We start from the raw sequence: 19,519 nt of genomic DNA, 5'->3' as shown, positions 1-19,519 counted from the left end.
CGCACGACGCCCGAACCACCGCGGTAACCAAGGCAACGGCTCAACAGGCGGCGGCGGGCCTGGCGCTGGGGCAGCTTCGGCGCGCCTGGCTGGGCCCGGCGGCCCGGTTGGGGACGGGAGGGTGTTCTCGCGGACTCGGCCACCCAGCTGCCTGTGTCGCCGGAAGACCGCAGGGATCAGGCCTCGAGGTAGCTGACGGGGTTCGGAAGGCGCTCCTCAGGCTTCGCTTTTCAGGCGCGCGTAACCCGAGGCCATGGTGACCGACTTCGACGAGAAGCACGACGAGCACTTGGTGCTGCTGCAGCAGAGAAACAGGTGGGCCACCTGCCTGCGGGAGGGCCGGGGTGGGCCGGGGCGCCCGCCCGCCCGCCGCCAGGAACAGCCCGTGTTTTCGGTTCCAGGATCCTGAAGGCCCTGGAGAGGAAGGACCCTCTGCAGCTCCGGCTGAAGCAGCTGGAGCAGGGCTTCACTTTGTACGTGAACGGTGCCAACTCGGAGGCGAGCCGCGGCCGCAAAGTCAGCCCTCCGGCCCTTCTCGGGAGCGGCGGCGCGCGAACCCCCAGAGCGAACCGTGAGTTCCTTGCCGGTCGCGACCATCCGGAGGCTCCACCGAAGGGGAGAAGCTCACCCAGAGATCAGCGTCGGCTCTGGTTGAGGTTCCTCAGTCTGGGATTTTTCGAACATGAAAAGTAGAAGTTTTAAACAGTAAATAAGAAATTTGACACGTAGCATCCGATCTGAGAAAACGTCTAATTTTTTTGAGCGCAGAGGATTTTAATTAAGTATGGAAGGGCCGACATAAGCCATGAACTTTTTTTCTTCGCTTTCAGTAAATCCCTTTCCTTAACTTGTTTCAGTTTCCATTTTCAGTCATGAGTTTCCTGGTAGTGATACCAGCTGTGTGAATTGTGAAAGTTGACATAAGCTGTCAGACCGAGGCTTTTTTCCCTCTGTGACAGCTTTCACAGCTCCCCTGCTTGGAAGACGGCTTAGGAGGTGAGAGGAAGCAGCAGCAGCAGAATAATTGCTGTCATTGAGCTACTATATAACTCTGATAATGTAGTGCAGCATATGAGCCATACAGTCCCAAAGGTCTACGCTGAAGTTCAAAGGACCCATCCTGGCAACTCGAAAATGGTTTATTGACCAGAGTCTCTAATTGGGGCAGCATAGAAATCATGCTAATAAATAAACTAAATTCCTCCGCTATGCAGGGTGTCTGGACTTTGATCCGTTTACTCATACTGCTTCCCATTTCCTTTCAGCTGTGAGTACCAAAGACCTGTTAAAACAAGAAGAACAGCGAGAGAGGAGCACCCAAAGTGCACCTAGTAAAATCCAACGTCGGGAATGGCTCCAGGTATAAAAAAGAGAAGGGAGCACTAGAGTTCCCAGCCTGGCATCTTTTTGGATTACAGCAGCATGCATGAAATATAAATAAATGATGTGTCAGGCATGCAGCATTCTTCAGGTTGTTAATATTGTAAGACCCTTAAGGTTAGAGGTCCAATCATAGACAGAGACATAAGAGAGAAGCACTGAGAACAAATATCTGTTGGAAGACATAAAGATGATCCCAAAACAAGAATAGAATTGTGGAGCCAGTCTGGATCAAGTCTGATTATAAGGGTTCCTGAGTTTTGTGGCGGCTACAGTTCCAAAAGCAACATTTCTCAAGGCTGCAATAGTGTAATACTGTGTACTGATTTTTCTCAATTTTTCAGAAAGCCGTGCAGATCAAGACAGAAACTGGATCTAGGCTCTGCATTGCTCCCCCTTGTGAGTATTCAGAGGATTTTGAATCTGAGGAAAGTTTAGATCTTCAGACAACTGGCTGTGAAGAGAATGGTACTTTCCAGGTAAATAGATCTGTTGGCTCAAATCTGCTATTTATTAAAGATGAATCATCAGCACAGGCATTTGGAAGCATTATTTCCTTCCTCCTAGAAAATAATCTTGGGCAAAATAGCCTTGCTTCTCGTTGCTTTCAAAGCCATGCCAGAAAGAGAGAGCAGGATATCAAGGGAATCTTGCAGGTCAGATCAAAGGCATATTTTCTCAAGCATCTGGCTCTCCAGCCCAACAATTGGCATTCAGATTTTCATCTGGGTGGGTTTAAGTAGCCATCACGGATAACAACCTTAAGCAGCCTCCCTGTCCTGTTCTAGTTGGCAGCCATTGTCACATCTCCTGTATCTTAGCTATAGTTAAGTGAGGGCATAAGAAGTTTTTGGGTTCTAATATTTCAAAGTAAGAAAGCTACCTCTTTACAGCTGTCCTCATCACAAGATTTTGTATTGTTTCTCCTTTTAATTTTTTATACATGAGATTGCAACCAAACTATTTGATATCTGTGTGTTTTTCTCAGTTCATTTGATAATAGGCAATTATTAAGTTTGAAGTAACTATCAATGCAAATTTCATTCATTTATATTTAAATCCAGATTTTATTTTAAATCAGATGTTTTCTTCAGAGCAGAAGAAATCCTGTTCAAAGAAGTTAAGACAAAATAATTTGAGTTGTCTACATCTGCATTGATTGACATTGGCCCTCCTAAGTTTTCCTTCAGTAATATCTGGAGATGTTGGAGCTGAAATCTGCCAAGCCGTTATATGACGTTTGAGCTCCTTCTCTTTGTGCTAGGAACTCCGGCAAAGCTTGGAGTTTGGCAAGAGCCAAAACAAGGTGAAAGGGGAATGTTCCGAGGATTCTGACTCCATTGAGGAGGAGGTTCCCACTGAAGTCCCTGAGGAGAAAGAACCCACTGAATGTCTGGGAGGGGCCGCTGAGCCGCTCCTTGCCAAAGCAGTGCTCTCCCCTCTGCCTGGCGCAGGCTCTGCTCCGGCCGCTGAGCCTCTTGTGTTGGAGTTCAAGCCAACCTGCCCAGGTAGGTTTTCACTTATAACGGGGTGGAGAATTACTAACTTAGTCCTCTTTGTGATGACGATTAGAAGTCACTTCTTTAAGTATTTTTCTCCTTATTTGTTCTTGTGTCCTTTACACTTTTTATTCTCCCTTTGTTTATTCTTTCTTTTTTTGAGAGTGAGCGAGCTTAGGGTATATTGTCTTTTACCATTGTTAATAAATCTTCACTAAAAAGTATTTTAAAAATTTGCTGGATAAATCCAATACTGCGCTGATTGTTTTTTATCTTCAGAATCAAAGAGTGATTGGCTGGCTTGGCCTTGAAGCAATCCTCAAAAGAAAGGGTCCTTTATGTGCTTGGTAAACGAGGACAGAGATGGTCTTTGAGTCTCTTAATTCTTGAGATGGTGCTTTCCTTATCTTTTGCTCAGTTGCATTTAAAGACAGTCCCCGGTCTAAAATATGCTGTGAAGGCTGTGCTGGATACCTTCAGAATAAGTTCCTGGTTCTGGTGTCTGCTCTTTCTGCAGGTGTTAAGAAGGAGCAAAGTCTCTCTGCAAAAAGGAAGGGCACTGCTGAAACCTACATGCCCATCAAGCCCATGAGTCCGGCAGCTGCAGGTCGTTGGTACCTGGAAGAACAGGAAGGAAACGCCTCCAGTAAGAGAGAGTTTGTTTCTAAGTGCCTCCCTTAAGAGCTTGACAGGCATACAGAAGCCACAGTGGTGAAAGGGCAGCAGAAATGTGCCTGTCATTTCTCTGAACAAGCCCATGCTCAGAATAATTCTGGGTGTTGACATATTAGTTTTCTGATGCTGGCTGCCCCTGGAGACCGCCTTGGTTAGGAAAACACCTGGAGAGAAGGAGAGGATTGTGCCCAGTGTAATTCTCTGGATTGGGATGGCAGGTTTCTTAGATGTCGATGCCAGCCCTCAGGATGGTAGCTGCGTTTAGGAACATTAGTTTGAGAATCTGCCTTTGGCCAGCCAAATGTTCCACTTTACTCAATTTTCTTCCTGTTAATTAGCATTTTAACTTCTGCTGTTTCTTCCATTCGTTTGCCTGTCACTCTCCTTATTTTTCTTGGTGCATAAACATAGTTCAGCATCAACATCACTGAAATATTTCTTATTCATTCTGTTTTTCACATCACCTTAAATGCTCCTTTAGTAATGTTCCCACATTCAATCTTTCTACAATTGTCCACTACAGCTTGTTGAACACTTAACATTCTCCACCATAATTCTGCTGCTGCTCTTGAAATATTGTTGCCCAGAATCATCAGATCTTGCTTATTGTATGATCGTCAGTTGCCACACCTTTTCGCTTGGTGGGGTCTTGTTAGTCTTGGCTGGAACCAGGTACCCACTCCTTTCCAGAAGACTGCATTTTTCCTCTGACATACGTTTGGGCTGCCACTAAGTTTTGCTCTTGTTAGTTTCTATACTGTCTAGGAGTTTCCATTCTGTGACTCAAGAATCTTAGCATGGGGATGTTTGAGGCCCAACTTGCTTCCCTCTAAAGGGTCAAAAATTATTTTCTGCTTCTTTTGAATGTCAGGACCAATAAGCCGATCAGAAAGACCACTCTCAGCTGTTCGCAAAAATGTGTGCGAGAAGAAGGATCCAGCACATGCTGCTTCCATTGTCCTCAAAGCTATGCAAGCAGAAAATGAGACGCTACAAAAGGAGGTGCTCTGTAGGCAACTGGAGGTTTCTGCAGAGGTGAGTGGCACGGGGGACCTGTCTCATTCAAAGTCAGCCACAGCAGGTGGCTGGATTTCCTTGCTCCACCTGGCCTCTGCCATGGAAGCTGACAATTTGGCCACTGTACAGAGGGATTTGACAGGATCAGGATGTTCTTCCAAAATGTTGCTTTGCAACCATTTGCCTTGAAATGGACGGTGTGCTCTGTGCAATGTTAAACAAAGGTTTTATTTTCCTTGGCTTCCTAGAATTTTTTTCTTTTTTGCAGACAATGAAATAGAGACTAGTTTTCTTAAGAAGAGTTCTCCTGTCTCCTTTTTGTAGTCTATTATTTAATGTTTTGACCAGTGGAAACTTGATCTGTAAGGATCGAAACCAGAGAAATCTCTCTTAAATAACAGAATACCCATTCACTTACTTGCTGGTTTTACTTCAGTCACATTTTTTAGAAGCTGTTAGTGACAGGAAGGCAGTGGTTTAGTAACTTTCAAAGAAGAGAAGTCCCTCGTGTTTTCCATTCCTGAAAAGGAAGCTCCTGTATGTACAAGCAATCAATTCTTGTGTGGCCATGGCAGAATCTTACTAAAAATTGCCATGCTGGTATTTGTAGAATCGCTGTCTAGAATCATCTAGCTGCTAATTGTGGTTAGTGAAATGAAAGACAGGTAAAATATTCTCTGCCAAGAGTCTTTGGTGAGGCACGTTGATTGCTTGAATAGGGTGTGGAAGTTTTGCACATAGCCTGACCTCCCAATTCAGACCAATCCCCAGCTCCATTGCCTGGAGACTGAAGCTGTCTTGTGAGTTTGTTCTTATTTCCCTTCTGTACAGTCACTGCTGGCTTCCGGTTCTGCAACAGTGGGCCTTCCTCCAAAACAGCAGGAGGATGTAGTTGTCTCCACAGCTCTGGAACAGATTGGACTTCTGGAAAACAGGTGGCAGTTTTGAATCCTTTGAGTCTGTTCCTAGGTACAAGTTGAGTGTATCTCTGCATGGAGGTGTCTAATGGGCTCCTTTGCTAGTCCTGCTCTCCACTGCCTCTGATTACTAGGGCATCCGGAAGGCAAGATGACCGCAAGTATCTTCATCTGCAAAGGGTGTCTGTGGAGGCTGGGGCATGGGAGAGCAAAAGGTGATTCGGAGACTGAGCTTTATAAAAATTCGAGACAATGTCAATATTTCCATAATGAAGGGTGAACCTTGTGCTCTGAGCAATACAAGGAACAGAATTTCAGCTTTCTGGTTCTTGGTTTATAACATTCAGTATTTTGCAAACTTGCACCAGTATTCTTGATCAAAAAACTAACGGGGACATATTTGCTCAAGTTGCTGATGGTCCATTAAGGCTTGAGCCATTTAACAAGCAGGGCTGAATTGTTCCCAGCACTGCTACCTAATCCTCACCCTCCTCCTTCACATCCTTGTCTTGAGAGCTTCCGAGCATCTGAATGAGTTCAAATCAATGGCCCTTCTGGGTCCAAAGAAAAAAGCACTGATTTGCTGCTTGTTTGCCTGTGATCTCTTCAATGTTTAGGCAACAAAAGAAACTTCTCAAAGCTCTCCAAAAGACCGAGACTTTGTCCGTCTGCCGTGGCCCTGCAGCTTTGGGCTTTGGACAGCTACAGCTTCCTGTTCCGGTAGGAAGCAAGTCAAATTTTTGAACAGCAGTTTCCTCATCTTCATTCCAATTGGGTTACTTAGCAACAATCAGAATGGGTTGGATGGTCCTGAAGAGAATGTGAATGCCAGGCAGCTTTCTTCTGAAAAAAGCGCCTTCCAGCACATCATGTGTAGACTATGAGAGCAGAAATGTGGGCTTGGAATACTGATGCTCCATGCCTGGTGTTGGACCGAAGGGGAAGGTTTGCTTGAGCCATGGGCTCATCCCCCTTCCAGGAAGCCAGACAGGAGCCATCTGGGCCCCTCCGGGTCTCTTGGGCACTGTCATTAATGTCATGTTCAGGTCAGTTTGAGATCAGGGTCTCCAGTGACGTCCCAAATTTTTCTTTTCAGGGCCATGTGGGATTGGAAACGGAGGTCCAGGATGCCATCTATATTACTCTAGAGATCCTCTCCAACTGGGGAGACGTGTCCCGTGTGGGTCTGACAGAAGTGGAGTTCTTTGATTTGAATTTTGAGAGAGTATTTGTGTCTCCTCACGATGTGGACATCCGACATGCGGATCCACCTGGAGAGCTGAGCTGCTTAGTTAACCGAAGCACAAATGTAAGCTTCCCATGGTTGCTTTTCAAGGAACGGCAGACAAAATTTTGCACACAGGTTTATTTATTTAATTTCTATGGCCATCCATCTCAACCAAGTGAATCTGCCCCAGAGATAGTTTATTTCTAAAACAGCTAAGCGTCCAAGTTGGAGCTATACAAAAGTGTTCCTGGGTTCTTGCACAGCTTTCCACCCCTTGGTGGGATGTCGGGCATTGTTTCTTCTGCTCAGGTAGTGGATCAGGGCTGTGATGGCCATGGTTGCTTTGGAACTAAAGCTTTGCTAGCTGTTGCAAAGAACAAGCCTACTCCATTTACCTCAGTCAAGTTCCAGGGCCTGCACAGCAGCTGACAGCTCAGCAGTCAGTTTTAATAACGAGCATAAGAACTGCACTAAATAGAGAGAGACAGAAACAACGTATCTTCTCACTTACAGAGTTGTAATTGTATGATAAAAAGGTATAATAAAATTTTGAACTGTCATGTTTTACTGTGGTGAGACTAGGCTAACTGATTCCTTCCTAGGAGAAAGGAGATGATAAGAAATGCTAGCCCCTGCTAATCCTCACCGGGAGCCCCTTGGCATTCTTACTAGCACTAAAGCGGATTAGGCTGAGCAGGTCAGCCTTGGAACTGGCCTCACACTTTCAAGCAGACTCTGCTTGCTCAGTGACAGAGCAAGCCAGAAGGAGCACACAGCTTTTCCTCTTGCTGGCTTCTTTCTGGAGTCCCAAAGCCACTGCTGTGCTTTGCTCCGGGGTGACGGGCCAACCATCAGCTTCCTTGTGTTGTAGGTTCCCAGAGAGCTTCTCCCCTGGTCATGCCTCTTCCAGCCTCCGGTGCAGCTGTACTTCATTGTCCGAAACCCCAGCCTCTCAGGAGACTTTGGCCTATCCAGAATCAGGATCTGGAATTACAGCTCGACCGTTCGTGGTGTAAGTGACCGCTCTAGTCTCTTATGTCAGAGCTTTGCTTTTTCATACCTAGTAGGAGCTAACAGGGGAAGGAAAAGGGAGAGGGGCAAAGCAGCCACAACTGCGTTAACTTTTATTTGAGTTAATTCTAACATTAGGTTAAAATAAATCTATTTTTTAAATAAGGTTGAAATGGTACGTTGCTGGTGGAAATGTTTGGCAACGGAATGTTTTTGTATGAAGGTGCCGCCCTCCTGCCAGCCTGCATCCAGAGGCCACTGAGGCCCCCCCCCTCCCCGCCCCGCAGCTCTTTTGGAAGGCTTCCCTTTCTGTTTGGGAACTCCAGCCAGCCCAAGAGTGCCACTGTTCATGCCGTGCCTATTGGTGGAGGGAACAGGGTTACTTTACGAAAATAACCAAATCCAAGTTCTGCTGCCCTGAGTCTGAGATATTCTGTAGAGAGAGCGGCTTTGCTTGCTTTGGCTCCAGCTAGTGTGGCAAAGAGGATTTAACGAGCTGTATTAGAGAGCAGCAAATCCTGATCCTTTATGACTTGTTCTCAGCTATGCATTTTTGTCCTTGTGTGTACACCTTTGCATCAAGCAATCTACTCATGGAATTGTCATGTAGCCTTCCAAGGTTTTCAAATGGCATCTGAATTAGAAGCACCCCATTTGACTTCTTGAGCTCAGTCTTGCCTCTTTGGGGCTGATGACTCCAGAGAGATCTTCTCTTGGGCAGGGAGTGGGAGGCCCTGTTCTCCAGAAACTCAGGGAAGGTCAATGGAACACCAAAAAAGGGAGGGAAGTCATTTCCTCAACCAAAATGAAATGCTTTGTGGGGGAAATCCAACCATCTGTCACCAAGCACAGTCTAGCGTGCCATCCTAAACTATATTCAACCCAAAGAGGATTCCCTGCTCAGTCATATTAGGAGCAAAGGCTATGCTAGTCAGGTTGAGGCTGATTCTTACATGCAACCCCCAAAACAAATCACCTTGTTCCTGTTCAGAGTGATCCGTGCCAGCCAGGGCAGAGCCAAAAGTGGATGGGTCCACCCTTTTACTTTTTTCTGTCATTCTCCTTTTCTGAGCAAAGCACTTGGATGAGCAGCTTTGGGTGACAACAGGGGAAACAGGAAGGTTGCCCCACTGCAGAAGGCTATAAGGAGACTTAACTATGCTGCCCAGTCTTCCAGGACCCATCCCAAACTCAGAGCCAGCTGAACACTTGACCCAAGTCCTCTGCATATTGAGATCTCAGATCTCAGCAGGGGCCTTTTCAGTTTTCTATCAGTTAGAAACATGTGCATTAGATCTGGAGGTTTTCAGGAAGGTTGGCTTTTGCTTGCCCATCAGGACATCTTTCTTTGTCTCACCAGGATCTGAATATTGGAGCCAGAAATATTATTGTATATGTTGATGGGTGTCTAATCTTTGCTGGGGAGCTGCAGAAGGGCTGCTTGGCTCATGATCCTGATGGCAATGGCTGCACCTCCATTGATCTCCCAACGGACCTTCCCCTTCCTCCAAAGGGAAAGATAGACAAGAATTGGGCTTCTGCAGATCCAAGAGAGGAGCTTGACAAGCTGCTGCTGTTCGATTGGAAGCCTTCTATAAAAGAAAACTGCCTTGAGGAAAAAGAGGGAACTGGTGATTCTGATCTGCAACCCAACCCAAAGATCAGCAGCCTCATCTCGTGGGAGACTGCAAGGTGTGTCTCCCCTGAGGATGACAGTTCCCTGAGTGAGAAAACGGAAGAATATTCTCAATCAGCCACTTTGACTTCCCCTGATATTCTGACTTCTCCTGAGGCAAAGGGGGAGATGCAGCTTAGCTGTGGAAAGCAAAAACCGCCTCCTTTGGGATTACAAGTCCAGCTGCCTTCAGAGAGCATCAAGAGAGGCTGTCTAAGAACACCTGATGGGAGTCCCCATCTCTCTCCAACTGAGGAACAGCAAACCAGCAGTGAGGCCCCAGAGGCAGGCAAGAGACCCTCAGACGAGAACCAGGAGTCCATTCCTGACCTGGATTTCTTGAAACCACTTCTTTATAAACACGGTGGTCCAACTGAGTTACTTCGCCCTGATCAAGATCTGAAAGACAGAGAGCAGGAAGAATTCAGCCACCCCTTCTACACAGAGAAAGCTTCCCTTGACAAAGGTAAGAGCTGATGTCCACCAGTCAAAATCTAGGGATTGTCTGGTTACCCACATTTTGAGCAGAATCTGACCTTCCTGAGTTCTTTGAATATTGTGTTGAATTGAAGAACTCAGAAAGTATTACAGGCTCCTTGCTGCTCACATCTTATTTGTACGTTTTTTTAAAAAAAGATGCCTCCCCCTCATCATGATACTAATTTCTCCCTTTCAGAGGAGCTCTTCCCAGCCAAAGGCAGCACGAGGCCCTCGAGAGCCAAGTGGGGCACTTCTCAGGAGTACATGCTGCAGGAATCTTGGAATTCATTATTGAAATTCAATCGTTTGCATCGTGGTCGAATCTCTAACATGGATTTCCAAGGTGACATTTTTGATGAGTTTCTCCAGCAGCAGAAAATTAGCCGGCAAGAAGATCAGAAGCTCAGGATAAAGGACCAGACACGGGGGCTGCCAGTGCAGAAGGCGGCCAACAGCTACTTAGATCTAGAAGATGAGAGCGAATTTAAAATCCCCATCTTACCTCATGGTCAGCACTTAAAAATTGATATCAGGTCAACCTGGGGAGACAGACACTATGTTGGTCTGAATGGACTTGAGCTGTTTAGCTCAAAAGGTGAGCCCATCCAGATTGTAAAAATCACTGCCAACCCACCTGATATCAACGTCTTGCCTGCGTATGGCAAAGACCCCCGGATAGTAACTAATCTGCTGGATGGAGTGAACCGGACACAGGATGACATGCACCTCTGGCTGGCTCCCTTCACTCCAGGAAAATCACACTGTGTTTGCCTGGACTTTGCAAAGCCATGTGAGGTAGCCATGATTCGCATCTGGAATTACAACAAGTCTCGCATCCATTCCTTTCGGGGGGTGAAGGACCTCTCCATTCTCCTGGATGAATGCTGCATTTTCCAAGGAGAAATCGCCAAGGCTTCAGGGACACTTGCTGGAGGTAAGGGGCAGACTGTCTCTGATTTTAAACTTGGCTTTTCAAAGGAGGAGGGCCAATGGCTGCTAGATCTTGACCCTGGTCATCCAACTAGCCAGCCTTTCTTCTTTCCTCTATTAATCGTACAAGACGACTTTTCATTAAAGCCAATAGTAAGCTGGGGGAACAATCTTGTTCAGCCATTCTGGTTTAGTTTGTCTGGTATTCCATTGTTTGGCTTTTGTATTGAAGGTTGCCTGGTATAAGAACTTTGGATGCTCTGTGGTTATGTCCACTCATAGAGGAAGCCAGGGCCAGATATAAGTCAAAACAAATGAAGTTGCCACAAGCTGATAAAATCCTGCCAAAGCATATACTAGTCCTAGACCCGACAGGCAAGTTTGTTTAGGACATCCTGACTTTTTCCTTATAGCCTTTTTTCTTTATTGCAGAAACAGGCTTCTGACTTCAAGGCAATATCTTCATACAGATTTAAGATAGTTTTTATTTTTGGATATTAGCTCCTTCATTGCAGGAGTCTGTATATTTACTTCCAAGAAGGGAGAGGGTTAATTTTGTGGATATGGTCACCATAAAGTTCACAATGTTTCAGGTCCAGAACAATTTGGAGACACCATCCTGTTCACAACTGATGAGGACATTCTCGAGGCCATTTACTGTTATGATGAGTCCTGCGAGGACGAAATTGAAAGCAGGTGCAGCTTCAGCTACGAGGAGGAGCTGAAGAGGCCGAGAACAGCTGATGGAGAAGGGGACGAGAGGCCCTTCACTCAGGCGGGTTCCAGGACAGAAGACAAGCTGGTGAGAGTCCCAGTTGTGAAAGTGGGCTTTCTCTGGGAATTAAGATGAGGGCACAACTGCAGTGGCTTTAAGAGGGCTTTGAAAATGTCCTACTCTGGTGCTTAATTGAAACATTTTTCTGTTCATTTATTTAGCATATGGCAAATACATGGGCTTACAGTGGTTCAAAGGTTAATGTCCAGTCCACCCAGCCATTCAAGGACAGGGTGGTCTTTGTTGAAAAAAATCAGATATTGGGCCGGTGTTAGAGGTCTTGGTGGACATTCGGATACTTTTCTGTAATTGACTGCTTGACATGTTTATATTTTATTCCAACTGCTTAAATTTTAAAGGACTCTGCTATATTTCTCAGAATGTTTCTACTGCAATCAAAAGAAATTGATTTTTGTTCTGACTTGCCCCTTGATTTTCCAAACTTTTTTAGAGTGAGGAGCAAATTGCAGGGTCAGATTCCCTCTCCGAGGTCATGACAAGCAGAGAACCTGGAGTCTACTCTGGAAAATGTACGTTCTCTCTTCCCATCTTCATTGTCTTCTGAAGGAGGGTGCTTTATGTAGACAGGTTCTTCACGCAATGTGCTGTTGATTAAAAGTTCAATATTTTAACAGAAGGAAAACAATTGACTAATGATTATAATAGCTACATATACACTCACATCAGAGGGAAAATGTGCCATAGGGTGGGTGCCCCTCTCCTGGGTCGCCCCAAACATTATTCCTTAGCCTGTGAGACTCAGACCTGATGGGGCTGGCAGCCCTATGCCACTAATGGCTTTAAAGGTCAAAAGCAGCACCTTGAATTGGGATGGACAGCCAATGCAGCTTGCAGAGCAGAGGAACAATGTGTGCTCTATCAGAGAGAGGCTGGGCCAATTGTTAAGGTTTTGGGGGGAGATCTTGTTGCTTGATAAAAACTGTAGAGCCTCAAGTTTCATACCACCAGGACTTGGCATGACATCAGCATCCTGGAATGCTGTTCCCTCTGAAACCTCTGCAGATTGTAGTGCCCTTTGAGTGACTTTCCTGTTTACGATGCCCTTTTCTGAGTGAATGCTATGATTGAAAATATTGTAGTTTCCCATTCTGGATGTTTTTGTTAATTGCTAACTGTTCTGATATTTTTAATCGTAAAACATAGCACACAAATATATGCCTCAGGTAGCTCAGCCCTGCTTTTCTCTGATACTGGATTCCTCCTGATAATTATTATGGTTGGTTGCACAGTCAGCCAGATGTTTAGACTGGATTTGGCACTTCTGTCCATCTACAGCATCAGGTCCTTCCAAGGACCTGGGATAGACAGATATGGTTCAATGGGGTTAAAGGTATTGTCACAGGATGTAAGCTGTTCCAAGTAGAGCTGTCCATTGCTATTGACTGATAGTGATTTTATCAATGCTGGTGGCGTTCATATGGGATTGCATCCAAGGTGCCTAACACTATTGGTACTACCTTTGCTTTCTAATTCTTACTATTAATATTGTTTTAGATTTATTGTAGTTGCCAACCCCTCATAGACCCTGGCTGGATTACAGTTAAAAATACAGAACTCCAAGGCAACCATTTTTTAATAAAGGATCCATTTCATTGGAAGGAATGGAGCAAAACTGTCTAGTTCCTTTTTGTGCTACAGCTCCTCCTTGCAGTACATTTAATGTCTACTCAGAGGCTGATCCTGTGCTGCTTCTGTCTCCTTTCAGGCCTGTTGCTGAATTTCACCGCTTCTTGGGGAGATTCACATTACCTTGGACTGACAGGGCTTGAAGTGGTCGGAAAGGATGGCCAAGCAATCCCATTTTCTGTGGATCAGCTTTCTGCTTCTCCTCAGGATCTCAATGATCTTGTGGAGTATGTGGATGATTCAAGGACCTTAGATAAGTGAGCATCATTCAAGAAACTGGAAGCTTATGTATAAGGCAGATGTAGGCTGCTACTGATAATATTTCAGGATGACGCTGTCCATAATGGTTCTCCATAAAATCTCCAGCTCCCAGGAACCTTGATATTGAAAACTAGCAGAGACTGCCTGACCATGGCACAGGAAGGGTGGTACACCCCCTCCAGGCAGGAAAGACAGTCCCAGCTCCCATGGTTTGCGGCTAAAAGGTCATCGTAACGGAAGAGAGGCTGAAATGCTATTAACTGTAGAGCAAGTGGCATGGCATATATATCTCTGCAATAAATCTGTGCGTATCCAAATTCCCTCCCCAACCAGTTCCTGTGCTTCCTTCCTAGATTGATTGATGGAAAAAACATCACTATGGAAGATAACCACATGTGGCTCATTCCCTTTTGCCCGGGAGAAGATCACCTGGTAACCATCCATTTTACCCAAGTAGAAAATATTGCGGGGCTTCGCATCTGGAACTACAACAAATCTCCTGAGGACACCTATCGAGGGGTGAGGCCCAAGGCAGAACCCTCCAGGAAACCCCAGGTGGACAAAGACAGGAGGCGGATCCCCTGGCAGAAGATTTTCTGCGCCATTCCCGCCTCTTCTCTCTGCTCAACCTTTGGGTAGCATGCTGGGAGGTGGAGTGGCGGGTGAGGGAGTTCACTTTTAATACTCTTGATACTAACTCCGTCAGTTCGTCAGTGGGTGCCATTCCTGGTTTTCTGCTTTTCCCTAGGCAAAGATGGTCCAGGTGTGGTTGGACGGCTGCTGCATTTCCCCTCCGGGGGGCTTTCTTATTCGCAAAGGACCAGGCAACTGTCACTTTGACTTTGCTCAAGAGATCCTCTTCATCAACTACCTTGTGGGTCCCACAGTTGCTCCAGCATGTGAGGGGTGAGTCTGAGCAACGGATTGTTCCACTGGATGACAACAGTCATTTTGAAATGGGTTTTGTGGCTAGTAATGATAGCATCTCGCAGTGCTGTGATAGTCTCCATCCTCACTGGACAGGAGTGAAGTGAAGAAGAGGGAGCAAAGCAGTATGGAGTACGAAGCACCACTGATGCCGTGTGGATGTATCCTTCTTTGTGGAGCCTTTGGCCTTTGGCCTTTGGCCTTGGCGGTTGTACTTCTGGGCTGGGTGACACTGGGGGCTCGGGGGCTCTCTCCAGAAGGGGTGCCCCATTCGATTCCCAGCTTCCCTGGGTGTGCCCGTCAGTGCCCAGCTGTCCCTCCTTGCCATACTCCTCACTGCAGACATCACAAGCCTTTGTTTTCCACAAGGCTGGCTTTTGTTCTTAGGGTTTTTGCCACCTGCTGCGGGTCCCCAAGGAATGAAAGTCGGACGGAAGTATTTTAACAAAGACATATTTTCTCAATAACCTCCATCAGTCATTTTCCAGTTCCAGCTACTCACGAGTTGGAGTGATCCATATTACATTGGTTTAAATGGGCTGGAGCTGTATAATGAACACGGAGAGAAGATTCCTTTAAATCAGAACAGTATCCTTTCTGCCATGTAGACAGAACCATTCCCTTCCCCTGTAGCTCACAGCCAAGCCAGAGAAAGCAGGCCAGAGCAGGGCTCTTGTAGGAACAGGGGAGCATGATCTGCCTGCCTGCTGCCTGCTGCTCCTGCTGTGATGCTTTTATGGTGCAGCTGGAGTTTTCCCTCCTCTGCCTTCCAAGGCTTCTCTTCAGGTTGAAGGAGAGCCAAGCAGGACCCCAAGCTTTGTTTGCTCCTGCAGAAGCCTCAGAGGCTGTGGGACTTGCATTGCATTGGGGCTGGGAGACCATCCAGGCCAGGTGCTCTCCTTGATGGATGCCCTTTTTCAGACATTGCAGCTTTTCCTGACAGCGTCAATGTCCTGGACGGAGTCTGTGGAGATATTCGAACACCAGACAAGCTCATTGACGGTGTGAATCACAGCAATGACGGAAGGCACATGTGGCTTGCACCAATTCTGCCAGGGCTGGTATGGTTCCCTCTTGCATTCTGTCACAGGCACTGCCCAACAGTCTGTCCAAAAGACCAGGTGAACAGCTGCCCCAACGGCTGATGGATGAGCCTCTAATTGCCTTATTTAGGTGCTTCCTCTGGGTTTTGTGGAAGAAGCATTTCAGGGCTTGAAAAAATACTATATCCTCTTTTGGGATTTTGGGAGCAGGTGGTCTTTCAAGGAAAAAGAGATTGGTCGCATAGACAGCCTATTGTTTAGACCGGACTTGGCATTTTTGTCCACCTATTGAGTCCTTCCCAACAATTTGAGATTGGCATATTGTTTGAAAGTATTAAAGGTGTGAGCATAGGTAGGATGTCAGCTGTTCCACATCAAGCTGCCTTCTGCAATTGATTTTGTTAATGCCAAGTGTTCAAGTGGTGCTCCAGATGTCCTGGAATTGGTCCCAAGATAATCATAATTATTGATATTATCTTTGCTTTCTTTTGGCAGTTGTTTTACTTCTATTTGTGGGTATTTATACTCTGTGATTTTCTCTTTTTTCTAGTCTACTGTTTCCAGGTATTGCAATGTCCATTATCCAGACGTTATTGTCTTGGTATTTCTGTATGTATATGTGATTTCTTCTAAGTAAAGAAGTCTTCTCTCGCTCTCACACTTGGTTACTTGTTAAAGAACAAGTCTGGTGATGTCCTGGACAGCCTCATTTTTCTTTCACTAACGGGAGGAGGAAGAACACTGATCCACATCCAGTTTCACAGCCCAGACCAACTTTAATCTGTTAATCAGATTTAGTTTCAAACATGTACAAAACAGTTCTGACTGGAGTTAAAATAGTCCTCAGTGAGATTATTTCTCTTGGTTAAAGAATTTCTTCTCTGTTTCATTCCTGGTGGTAGGTGAATCGAGTTTACATTATCTTTGACTTGCCAACTACCATTTCCATGATCAAGCTGTGGAATTATGCAAAAACTCCACAGCGAGGAGTCAAGGAATTTGGAGTAAGTGCCTGTTTAGAAACTATCTCATCTTGAACCTCTATTTCAGGAGAGAGAGAGAGAGAGGAGAGACAAAGAGAGAGAGAGGACACACGAAGCAGCAGGGCTTAAAATTGGGGCCTGCAGTTGGGGGTCCTTTGGGGTACAAGCCACCTGCCTGGGTTGGGAACTCAGTGCACCTCTGGCCTCTTGCAGAAGGTGCAAATTCATTTGTGTCATGATGAAACCGTCCAACTTTTTACCCCCTCTTTTTGGGACCCAGCTCCTTGTGGATGATTTACTGGTATACAACGGCATTCTCGACCTGGTGAGCCACCTGGTCCCTGGCATTCTTCCTACCTGTGAGCCTGTCGTTCCCCATCACACCTTCCTCTTTACAGAGGACGAGAAGATCTGCAGGCAGGAGAGGAGCACCATGGTTAGGTGTGTGGGTACATTTGTAACTTTTTCTCTAGGGAGCAGGTGATCATTTTCAGCTTACTTTCAATTCCTGAGTAATAATAAACATCAGTAACATAAAAAGACATTCTGCCTGACATATGATTCATCTGACAATTAGATAAAAGCAAACCATAGGTAAGTAATTTGACAAGCATGATCTGATGTGAGCTTCTATTAAGAGGTTTCCGTGCTAGATAATACTTTGGCTCAAGAATGTTCCTGTGCCAAACCCATCTGCTCTTTTAGCTCCATATTCCTTTTCCTGATTTCCACTGAGGATCTGGGTGCAGAGGTGTAGGTGCCCCCAGGGGAGACAAGAGCCACAGTGGTATACAGCCCCCATCAAATCAGCACACTGGGAAGGGAGGGCAGTCATTTGAGAGCAGAATAGGTAGGGAAATACGGTATGCAGATAGTTCCACTCCAAAAATGACCTTTCTTGAATGTTCAGAAAAAATGACCTTTTTGGTCCTTTTGGCTCAACAGCAACCAAATGGAAGACCAGGAGGTGCGGCTGACGAATGAAAAGCACCTTATATCCTCTTCCCGAAAGAAGCAACAGGGAGCTGCTGATCCAGGTTGGTCCACCCTCATTGCCTTGGTTAGCAGGGATGGGTAGGGGTGCCAGTCCGGTTGCCTTTCCTGCGATGGCTAGAAGTTTCTTCAAATGGGTAAAGACATCACAGCTGAGGGCAGTCTTCTCTTCTCTCCCCATCAGCTCTTCGTCCTAAAACCTGCATTCAAGATAAAGGACCATTGCGGAGAACCAGACAGTGAGGAAAGAACAGGGTGGCCAGCCTTCTACTGCCCATTGGCTGCCCAAGAAGAGAGAGAAGCCTGCACCACTGGCACCCAGTTCCCAACCGGAATCACGAGGGGGAACTCTGGGTGGGAATGAACTGGCTGTTGGTGCTGCTGAGACCATCAGAAGCACTTCTGTCACCTGCAGGTTGATTGTAGTTCTCTTTGCTTCTCCTTCTCACAAGAGGCTTTGGCTGAACTCGAGCAGGCTTGGATGTGTGATGTGGAAAGAGGATAGGCAACAGCCCAGCCCTGGTTCACAAGCTTGAGAGGAGGGGAGCTTTCTGTAACTTCCACAGGGAGCCTTAGGGGTGCCTTTGGTGATGCGGGGAGAAAAGAAGGGCCAACGTGGGTGCCATTAAGGACAAAGGAGCACACAGCTCCCTTTTACCCTTGTGCGCGTGCTTCACTAACATGCACATCATGTATTTTCCCTGCAGTTTCAGAGAAAGTATTTCAGCCACTTTAGAAATTAACGGCATCAAAGCCCGTAGGAGTGCCACCTTCAGCGGCCAGCCCAAAGGCCTTCCTGTGCAATAGCTACAGTGGCTGAAAGTGGCTGAGGGCTGGGGTCACAGCCAAATGTGACTAAGAGAAAGACCAGCTGCAACTCCCATGCCCAGGAGCTCAACTGCCATGGGCTGCCCCGCTTCTAAAGTGGAATGAGCAGAGAAGCTTGGTACCTTTCTTGGCATTTCTTACAAGGTTGCCTTCTATCCTTGGAGGCATCTCCTGAAACCAAGCCAGAAGGCAGAAAGTGGCCTAGGTCTCCTTGAACAGCAAGTGCCTTACTTAAAATGTTCCCAGTTGCAGCGTATCAACTGCTCGCAAGTACCAGATTCTCATGGTTGTGGTTACTCTTTACTGTTTGTCACACAGTACACATAAACCCAGATTATTTCTTTTTGTCTCGTTAGCCTATTAACCTCATTGACTTGAGCCCCCTTGGCTAGCACAAAGGATGCCCAGGGAGGCTGCCCTTTGACTTTGGAAGAAAATGAAGAAAGCCTGGCAGGCCAATCGCTACAAAAACTATGAAGCTGACCTTTGGGCTTACTGCCACCATCACTGTGTCCCGTTTCTGCCATTTCTGTAGCTTGAGCACAGGGTCCAAGAGCTGGTCCTGCAAAGAATGAGGATCTGTGCCTTGTCTCTTCAACAGAGTTGGCCCAGCCCTATTCGCTTACCATGGCAACTTTTGTAACTTGGCCTTGGCAGAGCTTTTGCTAAGCCTTCACAAGCATTGCCTAAATGCCAGAGAACTACGAGGGCACAACTTAATACATCCCTCCCCCCAAAAAAGATCTGGACCTGTTTTGAAGGATCACAAGTTTATTTTTTCTAGATAAATATTTTTTTGGCAGACAACTCGTCTCTGCTTGCAACAGAGATGGTGTCTTGCACACAGTATGCATTTTAGTTGGCGTTTTCCGTCGTAGGAGCAACTCTGGTTTCAGGTTAGGCTCAGAGTGAGGTTGCAGAATATGAAGTTGAACCTCAGCTTTTGTTGACATGCATTTCCCCAACATCACATGAGATCATTCTCGGTCCCTAAATGTTGCTGAAGTAGACTGAGAATGGGAAGAGATTATGAGTGGTTTTTACTAACAGGGCTTAAAGTATTTTTATAGCCTAGCAAGGGTTATTTTTCCCCCCTATGTCCAACAATAGCAGTACTAAAACTTCTCAGGTGAAACAAAGAATTATGGTTGAGAACAGGATTGGAAAGATCCAGTTTTGTGACAAGATTGATTGCTTAGTGCTAAGAATAAATTCCTGGCTTTGAACACTATTTACCCTTTTCATCATTT

General features: G+C 46.1%; 1 protein-coding gene across 4 annotated transcripts; it reads left to right on the top strand.

Moving 5' to 3' along the window:
* Nucleotides 1-8: 8 nt before the first annotated feature.
* Nucleotides 9-19,500, top strand: KATNIP (katanin interacting protein). 4 transcript variants are annotated; one of them, XM_026683290.2, is made up of 25 exons: nucleotides 9-315; nucleotides 402-571; nucleotides 1,266-1,360; nucleotides 1,725-1,859; nucleotides 2,645-2,888; nucleotides 3,397-3,525; nucleotides 4,426-4,589; nucleotides 5,403-5,506; nucleotides 6,106-6,208; nucleotides 6,585-6,797; nucleotides 7,588-7,728; nucleotides 9,088-9,868; nucleotides 10,079-10,816; nucleotides 11,406-11,614; nucleotides 12,039-12,117; nucleotides 13,314-13,491; nucleotides 13,849-14,014; nucleotides 14,244-14,401; nucleotides 14,519-14,583; nucleotides 14,900-15,010; nucleotides 15,344-15,483; nucleotides 16,368-16,469; nucleotides 16,729-16,889; nucleotides 17,394-17,485; nucleotides 17,626-19,500. In XM_026683290.2, exons 1-25 carry the CDS (start codon nucleotides 254-256, stop codon nucleotides 17,682-17,684), a joined length of 4,599 nt encoding a protein of 1,532 aa, XP_026539075.1. In that variant the 5' UTR covers nucleotides 9-253; the 3' UTR covers nucleotides 17,685-19,500. The 4 variants fall into 4 exon arrangements, with proteins under 4 accessions (XP_026539075.1, XP_087798518.1, XP_087798517.1 ...); XM_087942392.1 differs by lacking the exon at nucleotides 14,900-15,010 and having other exon boundaries at nucleotides 21-315; XM_087942391.1 differs by lacking the exon at nucleotides 16,368-16,469 and having other exon boundaries at nucleotides 21-315.
* The last annotated feature ends 19 nt before the right edge of the window (nucleotides 19,501-19,519 follow it).

The sequence above is a fragment of the Notechis scutatus genome, chromosome 12, assembly GCF_049901735.1.
Source record: "Notechis scutatus isolate UNSWTSFEM ecotype Mainland chromosome 12, rNotScu1.2, whole genome shotgun sequence".
NCBI lineage: Eukaryota > Metazoa > Chordata > Lepidosauria > Squamata > Elapidae > Notechis > Notechis scutatus.
Note: the sequence above shows the minus strand (reverse complement) of the source record. Positions and strands in the feature narration are given on the sequence as shown.